Below are 12,802 nucleotides of genomic sequence, written 5' to 3'. Positions count from 1 at the left end.
GTCGCTGAGACGGATCTGCTGAGCGCTGGTTGAGGCGGTACGACCACTGGCTCCGTGAGGCAAACAAGGAAAGGTATGATGCGTGAAATGTCTGTAGAATTATGCCACGCCATCAGTTTCGAAGCGCAGACTCGTCCTTTTAATACCTTTCGCCGACCGAGTTGTGCATTTGTCACGGTCGCGGAGCTGGAGTCGTCAATTGCTCCACTCGGCCGAGACGACCATCGGGCCCGCGCCCCGGCCAACCCCGCACCGCACCACTCGGCCGGGTGGTCGGACTCGGAGGAGTCGGTGTGTGTGTGGCCCGGCGGGCGACGCGACGGACCCGGCGGCCCAGCGCGGTTGTGGAACCCCTTGTCTAGGCGGGAAAAGGGAACCCTCCCGAACCACACAACTCAGACTCCAAAACATGCGCCAAGACTGCGGGAGGATCCGTGGGACGGGGTTGGCCGAGTCGTGCTGTCTCACGCACGCGCGGGTCGGGCGCTGACAAACCAAAGCCAAATTCTTTCTTCGACCTTGGGGAGGTCGTCAATCACATAGTTGAGGGAGGGTGTCGTCAGCTTAACAGAGTTGAGGAGGGCGTCTGACGCGGGCGAGAGGGATGAGACGCTTGTTTTTGCTGAGAGCGCGATCGGGCGATGCCGGGTCATCAGTTGCCCCGATTGGGACTCAGCTGGCTTTTTTTCCCAAGCCAGATACAGAGCATATAGGTATGTAAGGTTATTGAGGAGCCTTGCGCTGGCGTCTGAGTCTGTTGTGAAGTGTGGCATCGCGCAATGACCATCGCTCAATTCGACTCTTCAACACACGTGCCCGCCAACGAGAAGGATTCACTCAACCGACACCTCTCAGCCGCAAATATTGGAACACGTATTAAGAAGACCCAAGTGCTATGTTGCCCTTGTCGGCCTGCCGTTCAACTCGATAACCGCCTGCATTGGGACTCCGCGTAATCGCGGCACCCACTTACAGGTTGCAGCCTAGCCGGGCACTTGCGCAGCGTGTCATGGATTTGCCCTCCGACATTTGGTGCCAAATATGCGGCACGAGCACCAACATTAGTCGCATCCGTCAGTCCGACGAACCATTCGAAGCGTCCTGGTGTGCCGCCGACCTGGAATGGAGCGATGACCTCCTGCACGCGACCTATGCCCCAGCAATTGCGGATGAGGCAGAGGAGTGTCGTAATTGTTTGGCGGCGACTGTTGAAGACGGTTTCTACAGTGACTCAGGGTCTTACTATAGCGACGATGGCAGCTGTGAAGTTGAACCGTTTGAGTACGCGAAGCCACCAGACTCTGAGATCGATAGCCTAGATGGCGAGGATGAAGATTCCGGCCAGAACATCCCAGCAGGTGAACCCAGGTACACGACGGACAGGCCCGACAATGACCCTGTGAGGAGCCAGGACACATATCATCGCGTTCTGTCGTCTTTGCTTGGTCCCACCGCTCGCAGGTCGGAAGCCTTGCGCCCGCTTACGAGTCCTGAACAACAAAGCCACGGGGAACACGAGCACATCGCCGGTAAGGATTGCCGTTCCAACAGGGGGTACAATGGCCACCGAATCTCTGCAGAAGAAATGAAAGGATGCACAACCGTTCAGTTCCTGGTCCCTAAGACCGCTTCTTGGCGACCCGAAGCAGACGACGAGGGCTTTGAGCGCCGCGGCGACTTCCACCTAAGCGGGCTCACGGACCACTTGCGGCGAAGAGACGCCCGTCTTGGTAGTGTGTTCCCACCGCGGCACGGGTGTCGAGCCCCAGAGGCGGAGAACTGCCTCTGGTGGCCCGGTCAGGCGGGCGCCGCCGCGATGCCGTTTCACCCGTACTGCTTGGAGGTGTACAAGCGAGCGAGCTTGCTGCGCTGGGGTGCGGTAGACATCCAGGCGCTGATGGCGTGGTTTCGCCTCGACGGCAACCCCCTGCACTTTATGGAGCAGTTTCCGCGCCATGAGGCTGTTCATCGGGGTAGGCAGAAGCAATGGCGACATATTGCTGGGGACGAGTGGCTCGCGGCGAACCCTTGCTTTGTCCCGGATCTGGAGCCCATTCTATCTTCCGTTCAGACCAGGTGCAGCGCTAGACTCGGCATGCAGAGTGTTGAGAATGATGAGCCTCGGGTCGCCGATTGCTTCGCTCCACTTCCTACGGAACTCCGAATGGGAATACTGTCACATCTCAGTGGCAGAGACGTCGCGAGCACTTGCCTCGCTAGCAGAGCGTTCCGGCGGCTGCCGCAGACCTTCTTCCGCAAGCTGTTGCTGCGGGACATGCCGTGGCTATGGGAAGCCTGGTGTCCGCTGCCACTATCTTTTTGGGCCACCACGACTCGCTCGGAGCTCGAGACCAGACACGAGAGTTGGGACAGGCAGCAGCGTGATATAGAAGAGTGGCAAATCCCGGTCCTAGAGGAAGAAGGAGATCAAAATGGAGGAAACAAAGCGGCAATAGCGGCGCTGCGAACGAGACTTGCTGCCATCGAGGAAGAAAAGGCCGAGTTCCACCGCAGCAAGGGTACTTGTCTTTTGCCGATGGACGAAACGGACTGGCTTCGACTTTACGTGGAGATGGCCAGGCGATGTGACTCGCTGAAGGGTATTCGAAACAGGGCGAGGGTATGGGCCGATTGTGAGCACATCCTGGCGAGGATCGAGATCCATCGAGCGGAGGGGCGAACTGGTAGCGAAGGCGTCGTTGACCCGGACGAGATTTGTCGTGCGTTCTTTCGCGCTTACCCGGAGCTGGCCAGGCCAATTGTGCCTCGGATTGGGTGAGCTAAGGACGGAATTCTGTGCTGTCTTGTCTACCATAGCCGCGCCGCACTTGGGTTGTAAACGTTGATCAAGCATATGAGCCAAGTATACAAAGAGTGAAGACTATTACACCCGTGGCCGATTCCCTTACGTCGTATCAAGCGTCTGCATCCCCACGTAATCCCAATACCGCCCCTTCCTCGCGATGAGCTGAGCGTGAGTGCCTTGCTCAACGACGGTGCCCTGGTCAAACACGTAGATGCAGTCGGCGTTGGCGATGGAGCTAATTCGGTGAGCGACGGCGATTGTTGTCCTGCCCATGGCCGCTGCCGCGAGCGCCTCCTGGACGACCGCCTCGGAGTGGGCGTCGAGCGCTGATGTCGCTTCGTCAAGCAGGCTGTGCAAGTTAGAGTTGGGTACTGATGATTTTGGATGATGATGGCGGCTTGGCTCTCTGTGCACTCACAGTATCTTGGGTTTGCGGAGTAGCGCTCGGGCGAGAGCGAGGCGTTGCTTTTGCCCTCCGGATGCTTGAGTGCCTCGGGGGCCGATGGCGGTGTCGAGCCCATTTGGCAGGGAAGACTGGGTGGCAAGACATGTGAGCTGGATGAAGAGCCGTGCCGTAGGTACTGGTGAGCACTTACCACAAAGTCCCAGATATTCGCATCGCGACAGGCCTTCTCAATGTCTCCGTCGTCAAAGTCTCCATCGCTGATGATATTGTCGCGAATAGTTCCACTGTAAAGCACAGAGTCCTGCTCCACGATGGCCATCTGCTTGCGGAAGCTCTGCAAGCGGTATTGGCGTATGTCTTTCGCGTCCGCGACGATCTGGCCGGAGCAGGGGTCGTAAAGCCGCTCGACGAGGTTGAGGACAGAGCTCTTCCCGCTGCCACTTGCGCCGACGAGCGCGACGAAGCTCCCCGTTTTTGCCTTTAGCGAAACGTCACGCAATACAAGATGTCCTGGCCCTTCAGGTGATGGATACGCAAAGTCGACGTTGCAAGCGGCAACATCTCCGACCAGTGCCTCTGCATTGTCGCCGTCTTCGCTATCGACGTCGATTTGGGGGACGGTCTCGGTCAGCGTCTTCAGCCTGATGGCTGCGTCCTGCGCGCCCGCCACGTCTGGCGCGTGAGAGAAGATGCCACCTGCAGACTGGGCGCTGTACGTCGTGGCGACGAAGCATATCAGAAAGCTCTGGACAGTGTACTCGCCGGTCGGCAGCAGCTTGGAGCCGCCGTACCAGAAGATAAGGGCCGTGCAAAAGATGATGACCGACTGGCTCGTGCCGTAAAGAACCGAGAGCAACGCATTCTGTCCCGCGCTGCTGCGGATGTCGTCGCCCAGCTGGAGGCGGTAACGCTCCGCGATAGTGTCTTCGAGCCCCAGGGCGGCAATGGTGCGGATACCGCGAACTGCCTCGGAGACGACGGCCGCGGCCTTTGAGTCGCGCAGACTCTTCTTTTCGAGGTCCGCAAGCACCCTAAACCGTGCATAACCGGTCGTGAAGATCAGCGGCATGGTGGCCGTGGCAACGAGTCCGAGTTTCCACCCAAAAGACGTGGCAACGATGAAGCCGCCCACCACGGCAACGATGCTGTTGAGCAAGGCCCCGAGAATTGTCCCGCTGAGCCCGTTGAGCTGGCTCGCCTGCTGACTGAGGAACGCGGTCAGCGCGCCGGGGTCGTTGCCCGGCCTGGTGAAGAAGGCGGCGTCCTGCCTCAAGATGGCGGCGAAGGCGACGGCGCGGGCTCGAGCTATCAGGCGAGACGATGCGTGTGCAAAGGCCGTGCCTTGGCCGACATAGCCGAAGAGCACGACCCATGCCGTGAGCCACTGCATCCCGGCCCAGAAGCCGATACCATGACCGCCTAGGGTCATGCGGGGATCCCGGAGAGCAAGCACCATGTTTCCGAAGAAGATTGCCGTCAGCGGGTAGCCAAGGCCGGCGAAGGCACTTCCAATCATGCCGGCAAGGAGGTGCATCCTTTCGGCATGGTTCAGATGAAGGAGAAACTTGACGAGCGCGAGAGTAGTGGCCCGAGTCGACTCCTGCCGTTGCTCTCGACCCCAAGCAGCAACGCGACTCTTCTCCAGGGCTTTCCCAGAGCTACTGTGTTGTTCGTCGTCAGAGCCGTAACCCATCTCGCGAGGGCTATCGGTACCCTCTCGTAGCGCTTGAGCTTCAACCAACGACGAATACGCTCCTTGGCTCACCAGAAGCTGCTCGTGGGTTCCCTGCTCGATTACACGACCATGGTCCATCACCACAATGTTGTCGGCGCCGCGTACCGTTGACAGACGGTGCGAAATGACGATGGTTGTTCGGCCTGGTCCGCGAGTGCTGAGAGATGTCTGCACCAATGACTCTGATTTGGCATCGAGAGCGGCCGTTGCTTCGTCTAGGAGGAGTATTCTCGGGTCGGAGATGAGCGCCCGCGCGATCGCGACTCGTTGCCTCTGGCCGCCACTCAAGCGGCCTCCATTCTCGCCGACAACTGTCTGATAGCCGTGAGGAAGCTGGGAGATGAAATCGTGAGCGTTGGCTGCCCTAGCTGCTTGTTCAGCCATTGTTTGTTTCGTGTTCGAATCGGCCTTGGTGGTCAGCGTTAACATGAGATGCGGCGAAAAGACGGAGCAGACCGGGCGCAAACCTTTTCGAGTCTCGTCCCAACGAGGCCAAACGCAATATTTTCGAGTATCGTAGTGTTGAAGACGAATGGCTCTTGGTTCACAACTCGCATGTTGGAACGGATCCACTGCACGTCGATGTCCTCGATGTCGTGGCCGTCGATGCATACTCGCCCGCGGAGGGGAAGATAGAACCGCTGGAGGAGGTAAAGCAGGCTGGACTTTCCGGTCCCCGACGGGCCAACGATGGCGGTAGTCTTGCCGGCCGGTACGTCAAGCGTGAAGCCATCCATGACGAGCTGGTCAGGCCGAGAGGGGTATACCAGCTTTACATCGCAGAATTGGATATGGCCAAGTAACTTGTCTGGTCTCAAGCCTGTCGCTTTGTCTGAAGCTACTCCAGCAGGTGGACGGCGCTCAATGGCACCAAAAATGCGGTTCGCCGCGGCTCCAGCAGCTCCAAAGGCTTGCAGATGAGGCGCGACCTGTCCAAACGAGACGCCTGCAATCATGGACGCGAACAGGACGGTGACGACTTGCGACGTATCAACGTCGCCCGCGTCCATGAATCGGGAGCCTGCCCAGCACGCGAGTGCAAAGGCGCTGAGCATCGCGCCCATCAAGCCGCCGATGAACAGGCCCATCATGGCCTTTGCTCGCGCATCCGCTCTCGCGGCCGGCGCCAGAGACGCCTCGTACATTTCCACGAACCGCTTCTGCAGCCCGTACGCCGCGACGTTTCGCAGCGACGATATCGCCTCCTCGGCGAACGTGGCCGTTGAAGAGTAAAGGTCCGTGGACGTCAGCTGGGCTTTCTTCATGGACGTGCCGACGACGATCATCCAGGCCGTGACGGCGACGGGCAGACTGGTCATGACGAGGGCGAGGCGCCACGAGCGGACGTAGGCGACGACCATGCCTGCTGCAAAGGCAGCGAGCCCGCTAACGGCCAGGCCGACTTTTTGCGAGACGCCATCCTGGATGACGTTTAGGTCGGCCGTGATTCTCGACGCTGCTTCTCCGGCGCCGAGGGCGTCGAGAAAGGCCATGTTCTGCCTGAGGAGGGCCTCGAAGTACGCGGACCGGAGGCGCTTCGTGATGCGTTCGCCGGTCCACGTGAATCCAAAGACGAAGAGGCTGGTGAGCACGAGCGTGCCCACGGCTGTTTCGTTGCTTAGCGATATAAGTCAGTTTGTGGTATGGCTGCGGCTAGGCTCACCGATGTAGACAAAGTAGAGGACGAGGCGGTTGACGTTGTGGGCAAATGCACCCGAGTTTGTCGTGCTGGTCAAATCGGAAAAGTTTCCGACGAGCGAGCCCAGTATGACCTGTTGCCTTCTCGTCAATTCCTCAAAGCAAGGTTTTCAAGTGCCTTTGCAATTGTTCCTACCGTCATCAGAGGCATTGTGGCGCCCGCACCAACTGCCGCAACCGCACTGAGGCCCATGACAAGGCCATCGACGGTGTTAGCATAGCGAAAGATTTGCAGGTACCCCGAGTCGCTCTTTGGCATATCCAATTGCCGTGACAGGCAGTCGAGTTCGTCCTCATCGAGACCAAGGAGGTTCGCCTTGGGCGCATCCGACTTTTCACTCTCCATACCAGTTGCTGGTTTCATCGTAACGGCAGGGATGGCCTTGTTCGCATGTCCGCTCTCTGAGAAGAGAGGCAGAGCATGCCCAAAGACATGGAGAGTGCTTGCAACTTATACATTGACGCAGAGAATCGTGGAGTAATTGCGCCGCCTCCCCACGGGTAGGCAATGCCCGTGTGTACGTGGCCATGAGCGGTCATCTGCGACACTTCGCATCTATATCCATCCGGAATTCGGCTCATTACACGCAGGAGGTCGTTTCTAAACGAGACCCCAAAAGACGTTTCAATGCCCTATGAGGTGCGTCCGGGGGCCAGAACCGCCCGACCAGACGCGCTGCTGACGGACAAGCGGGCTTATGTAAATTGGGAAGCCTGCTCGCATTCCGCATTTGGGGAACGAGGGTGATGACGACTGACGAGGCCCGCTGAGCCACGGCCCAATGATCGAGCACATCGCCGCAAGCCACACCATCTTCTCAGCCGACACGCGCGGTGTGATTTATCAGTCGAAAGCCCGGACTTGTCTCGTCCCCCATGCATGACGACTTTCTCATCCTCGTTCCTGAACGAGAGGGGGCAAAAATGACCAGCGACTCGGACGTCGATGCAACCTTTGCCAACACGTTTGTCGTGCACGGGGATGCGGAGGGCAGCGCCGTCACACTGCAGACGCTGAGTGCGGCAGATCATCCGCGAAAGAAGCGGGCGCATCGCAAGAGCCGCCGTGGCTGTATGGCCTGTAAGAGGCGCCGAGTCAAGGTAAAGGTTCATTCCAGCCTATGGGCGTGAGTAAGAACACATCGACAAGGCCGTTGCTGACACCAGAAACAATAAGTGCGATGAGCGGGTTCCCTGTTCCCGATGTGTCAAGCGCAAGGAGAGGTGCTTGCGATCGCCTCCAGGCGAAGAAATCGCCCCAAGCCTCTCTCAACCCAGGGCCCATTTCGGGGCCTCTAATGACGAGCAAATCACCCTGCTTCATCTCGAGTTGTTCTACCACTGGCAGAAGGAAACGCGGCCGACGCTGGCGTTTCCCGAGGTGTGGCCCGCGGTGCTTCAGCGGGCCTTTGATGTAAGTCCAGCAAAGCATCAGTTCTGCAGGATTGGACTAACTGCCCGCAGGAGGAATTCGTCATGTCGACAGTGTTGTGCCTGGCGGCAACACATCTGACTGCCCTGCGACCACAGGATGTCAAGTACGCAAATGCCTCGACGCGGCTGTTGTCCAAGTCCTTGCGCCTCCTCAGGCAGAACCTGTCACGGCCCTTTACCAAGGACACGTGCGACTCCATAGTCGGAACCGCGATACTCGTCAACTACATCTCGTGGTGCCATCTCGACTTCCTAGACGGACAGCGTGATAACGACGCCGCGCTCGACCTGTCGCGGGACCAGCTCATCCTTCTCAGCCCGGGCGTCCTGCAAGTCTTTTTCCAGGCCCTGCCGATCTTCATGGCAGAGAAGAGCGACTTCCTAGCGATAGTCCACCAACACCCACGACTCAACATCGAAGAGGCTCTGCGGAAAAGAGGCGTGGACCCGGCTCGCTTCGTGCAGCCGTTCATGGCCATATACGACGATCCACAGTACCAGACTCGCGGAGTGACTCGACCAGACAAGGCCTCCGGAAATGAGCCGTCGCTTCATTCATGGCGATTTCTGTTGAGCCTGGAGACAGAGCTCTCGTCGAACGACTCGACGCCATCAACGCGGCACACTAACGCAGAACGGGTCGCTAAAAGTCTTAGAGTGGCCGCCGAGAATTTCGGATCCAAGAATGACCCAGTACTCGATGGCAAGGACCAAGATGTCGTTGCCAACGTAACCTGTCATGCGCGGACGTCAATCTTGCCTCCAGACGACTCTCTGCGAACAGCATACGAGCTAGTCTCGCGCCGACTCTCTACTCTGCTTTCATGTATACTACTCGAACCTGTAAGCGACAGCGATGTCCACCCAGCTGCCATGCCGTCACGGGCAGACGTACAGAGGTTCTTCTTTGCATTCCCCATTCTTTGCTCTGGCACTTTTGCTCAGATGGCCGTGGACGGCGACTCGCGGGCTTTGGTGCTGCTTTTTCACTTCTACCGCGCAGCCCGGAGACTGCTCACTGACAGTCATGGCTGGTGGGCTGCAGAACGCGCTCGCGTTCTAGAGGCCTTGCTGCTCAGGGAATTAAAGTCACGAGGCTTGAGTGCGTGCTTGAGGCAAGGCCGTGATGGGGAGCTCGGGAAGACATGTACTGCGAGCCACGGCCGGAACTAACATTGAAGACATCCAGGCGGGTCAGGATAAATACACCACTCTTAAGCCACACTAATGAAACCATTGCCAGCTCTTTCTTGCAAAAGGGACAGGCCAGAGAAGATTCAAAAGGAAGAGCAAAAAAGAATCAACATACAACAGCCGGTGTTCGCTGGTCGTCACCGACCCAACTACTAATCTGCCGGTCAGTGGCTTGACGCACGGAGAGCAAACGGGATCCAGTATTCTACACTGCCTGTGGTCGTATGTGCTAGACGAGCGACGATATTTGGCTCATATTGGTTCGTGCTTGTAGTTTCTGTTGTTGAAGCTGCGTCCCGCAACATGCAACTGGACCACAGACAAACGCCTGGAGACGGAAACCTCAGTCTAGGTAATATTGGACTTGGCAATAATTTTCAAGCACATATTGACCGTAATAGTAACGTGGTACCTACTTGAATTTTTTTGGCTACGAGTTCGTAGTCAAACATTCATCTTTCTCACTTGCGTACATGGCGATAGTGCCAGGTGGGGCTCGGGATGCGCGATGTCGCCGTTTGTCAAGGACGAGCGTGCTCTGTGCAAGCCTAAACAAACAAAAGCCACAGCAGCAAGAAAGGCAGAAGCGGACCAAAGCATGTATTTCAGATCAAACCAAAAAAAAAAAAAAAAAAAAAAGAAGTAGTGAATGAATGACCTCTATGCTGCACCTCTGCCCTGCCAGAGCACACGTGAGTATCTCAAGATGTCAGAGAACCCAGAAGTGTAGATGACCATGCGCACATGCCGAGGAGCTATGATGCATGCCTCGCCCCTTCTCTCTTCGGAGCTCCCCCTCCCAAATGACATCTGATCTGCTTGTCTTATCAGGTCCATCACGACGAACGCCACGAATCGCGCTATTCTCGTCAGGCACTCTCCGCTGAACGCTACAGTGTCTCCATCGGCTTGCCGTCTGATGAATGCCTCGACTCGGGCTGAGATGTCTTCGATATTCAGGGCTGGTGAGAGTGTCGGAGTGTCCATGAAGCTCTGGAGCAGATAATGATCAGGGTGGTGACGGCGGAAGCTACTGACTTGAGAAGAGTTGGGGAATAGAGCCGACCCGAGAGTGGATGAGCTGCTGTGAGAGCGTAGTGGGACAACGAAGCGCTTTAGGAAGCTCAGCATGAGCTCATTCATGAGGTCGTAGATTTCCTCCCGTAGACTCGCCGCGAAGACGCCCGTTGCGTTTTCTCTGCTCTGCCGGTTTATCGTCGCATCGTCAAAGCCTCGCGCGCGGAGCAATTCTTCTACCTGTGCTGAGATCGGTGGGATACTGTCTCGGAGGGTTTCGATGTCTCCAGGCGTGAGAATTTGATCGTCTCCAGTGTATGGCCCAAGAAGATCCGCCTCGCCGGGCGGGTGATTGCAGGCAGATCCTTCGAAGGGCGGGGGCGGCGAGTACATTTCTCGCAAATCCGCGATACCCGAGTAGTCTCTCCCCTCTCGCAGGCCTCGACGAACCCGCTCTAGTTCCGTTTCGTAAATCCTCAGGGGCCCTAACTCAGTCGGGAATCTAGCCTCGAAGAACGACGTGCGCTGAGTGAAGGAGAGAAAGGAGCGCGCATGTGTAAAGCCGTCGTTGAACCCCAAGCGCACCCACATGTATTCCGAGTCGGGAATATGCATCCAGACTCCATGCTTTGAGGCACGCCTCTGGCTCGACGATCTGCCTGCCCAGTTGCGGACCTGGGCCGCGGAGTAGGCGTAGTCCACGAGTCCGACGGTGTTGCGGTTGGGCATGAAGTCGCCGCCTTCATGCTCGATAATCTCAGATATGCCTCGCGTGGCAAACTCATCCTCCTTGTAAGGATCCCAGTCATAGCGATTAACGAGCAAGACTCCCTCTCTCCGTGAGGCATCACAGTTGAACTTATGACCGCAGTCGTATTCATATGGCGAGCCGGCTACGCGCACGAGCTTTCGCAGTTCCAATAGCGGATCAACAAGCTCATGGGCTGCAAACCAGGCGTCGACCCTCTCGGGCGTTTTCGTGCTGTGTAGCCGATACGCGTGCCATTTGCCATTTTGAGCCTGCACGTTATGCTCAAGAGCATGGTGTGCAACGGTGCCGCTTTTATGAGGGCGTGGACTTGGTGGCGGCTGGACAGGTAAGCCGGACGCGCGCTCAATGTCTTGCATCGGGCCAAAGCAGATGGCGTCGGATGAGACGGTGAACTCAATGAATTGCCCCATGATAAAGTGAATGAGCAAACGAACTTCGTCGCGGTATTGCATGAAGCAAGTCCGAGAAGAATTTCAAGCCCAAAAGTGGGCGACTTATATATCATTTGTCGCGGAAAGGCACCGATAACTAGATTGAGGCTAATGGTGCTGCTGCCTGTGGCCCCCTGCCCGTTTCTGCGCTGCCGAGCCTGGCCCAGTTGACTATTGACAGTCGACTAATACGGAGCCACGAAAGCCGAGGGATACGAGTACCGGTAAAAAGGGACGTCCATCCGAAGCCAAAGCTATTAATTGAAGTGCTTTTAAATGCAGCAATTTTCCCTGCCTGGTGCACAATAAGAGCGAACGCTGGGGGAGGGTTGAGTGAAGTTCAGGTCGCAAGACGCTTCAAGTAGAACATTATGGGCAGAAAAGGCTTCAAGTCTAGCCCCATATGCTAATGGAATGGCCATGCTGAACCGCCTCAGTTCATCAATCCCGGTGAGCTCGAGAAAATCGTTACACAGCAGCTACCAGGACATGCACATGCAAGGAATGATTAGAAACACCCGGGAGTGGACTCGATTGGATTGACGATGGCAACGGAGTGGCTCGGCACAAGGCTGCCGACCGCGACGTGGCTAGGCACACTGATATGGTGGGAGGTGGTGCAACGCAACGTCAACTTATGTTGCCAAACGCTGCCATTAGGTGGTGTTGGTTCCTTCCAACACCCGGTCGTCATAATGGGCCGCGGCTGCCTACCTCGACGCAAGGCGCATTAATCAAATACGTCCGGGCGCCCACCTCTCCGCTCCTTTGACTCTTCTTCCATACATACAAGGCTCAAAAAACATTAAAGGAAAGGCTCTGGCCGAAAGCGATCTTCGCTCTTACATTCAGCTCTATTCAGTCGTCATATCACCGCACCAAAAAGCCTTCACGCGACCATTCGGGTCTCGACTACACTGTGAACGGCAGCAGCCAAAAATACATCATCAGAATGGACTACACTGCTGAGGAGTTGGCAAACATCAAGAAGAGAATCAGCGAAAACATGGCGAGCCTGGCAGAAAAGCAACGAGAGCTTGACGACATCTTGGCATTCATCGCCAGGCTTGAGAGCGCGAGCCTTCGTCAGTTGGCTGAGAGCGCCTCTGGTTCAAGGAAGAAAAGGCACTTGGCAGAGCCAAAATCCGTGCTAGAACAGAAGGAGGAATATGAGCAGAAGCGGGTGGCAATGGAACAGAACATTGGGCGCATGTGGGAGAAGATTCATGATTTGCAGGAGCAGGAGCGGATGTTGGATGGGAGACAGTAAGGCTAGAAGGTCCTGGCTGTACTTCAGTCAACGGAGGTT

The 12,802-nt window shown here is 56.9% G+C and overlaps 5 protein-coding genes and 1 non-coding gene across 6 annotated transcripts; 3 read left to right on the top strand and 3 right to left on the bottom strand.

Annotated features, from left to right (window-relative positions):
• Nucleotides 1-1,009: 1,009 nt before the first annotated feature.
• Nucleotides 1,010-2,779, top strand: PLICBS_009284 (uncharacterized protein; the record flags this gene model as incomplete). The annotated part of the gene is made up of 1 exon (XM_018323813.1): nt 1,010-2,779. One exon carries the CDS (start codon nt 1,010-1,012, stop codon nt 2,777-2,779), a length of 1,770 nt encoding a protein of 589 aa, XP_018176992.1.
• A 126-nt stretch (nt 2,780-2,905) lies between these two features.
• Nucleotides 2,906-7,009, bottom strand: PLICBS_009283 (GTPase-activating protein; the record flags this gene model as incomplete). The annotated part of the gene is made up of 6 exons (XM_018323812.1): nt 2,906-3,155; nt 3,225-3,340; nt 3,403-5,355; nt 5,415-6,553; nt 6,611-6,719; nt 6,782-7,009. The coding sequence occupies 6 exons, from the start codon at nt 7,007-7,009 to the stop codon at nt 2,906-2,908; spliced, it is 3,795 nt and encodes a 1,264-aa protein (XP_018176991.1).
• Nucleotides 7,010-7,569: 560 nt separating this feature from the next.
• Nucleotides 7,570-9,142, top strand: PLICBS_009282 (uncharacterized protein; the record flags this gene model as incomplete). Its single annotated transcript, XM_065601601.1, has 4 exons — nt 7,570-7,726; nt 7,890-8,059; nt 8,110-8,815; nt 9,105-9,142. The coding sequence occupies 4 exons, from the start codon at nt 7,570-7,572 to the stop codon at nt 9,140-9,142; spliced, it is 1,071 nt and encodes a 356-aa protein (XP_065457673.1).
• A 239-nt stretch (nt 9,143-9,381) lies between these two features.
• PLICBS_r0022 lies at nt 9,382-9,501 on the bottom strand. Its single transcript, XR_010602353.1, has one exon. It is a non-coding gene; the product is annotated as a 5S ribosomal RNA (ribosomal RNA).
• Nucleotides 9,502-9,933: 432 nt separating this feature from the next.
• PLICBS_009281 (uncharacterized protein) lies at nt 9,934-11,472 on the bottom strand (the record flags this gene model as incomplete). The annotated part of the gene is made up of 1 exon (XM_018323810.1): nt 9,934-11,472. The coding sequence occupies one exon, from the start codon at nt 11,470-11,472 to the stop codon at nt 9,934-9,936; it is 1,539 nt and encodes a 512-aa protein (XP_018176989.1).
• Nucleotides 11,473-12,445: 973 nt separating this feature from the next.
• On the top strand, nt 12,446-12,763 carry PLICBS_009280 (uncharacterized protein; the record flags this gene model as incomplete). The annotated part of the gene is made up of 1 exon (XM_018323809.1): nt 12,446-12,763. One exon carries the CDS (start codon nt 12,446-12,448, stop codon nt 12,761-12,763), a length of 318 nt encoding a protein of 105 aa, XP_018176988.1.
• Between the last annotated feature and the right edge of the window lie 39 nt (nt 12,764-12,802).

This window comes from Purpureocillium lilacinum, assembly GCF_023168085.1.
Source record: "Purpureocillium lilacinum CBS 284.36 DNA, scaffold_7, whole genome shotgun sequence".
Lineage (NCBI taxonomy): Eukaryota > Fungi > Ascomycota > Sordariomycetes > Hypocreales > Ophiocordycipitaceae > Purpureocillium > Purpureocillium lilacinum.
Note: the sequence above shows the minus strand (reverse complement) of the source record. Positions and strands in the feature narration are given on the sequence as shown.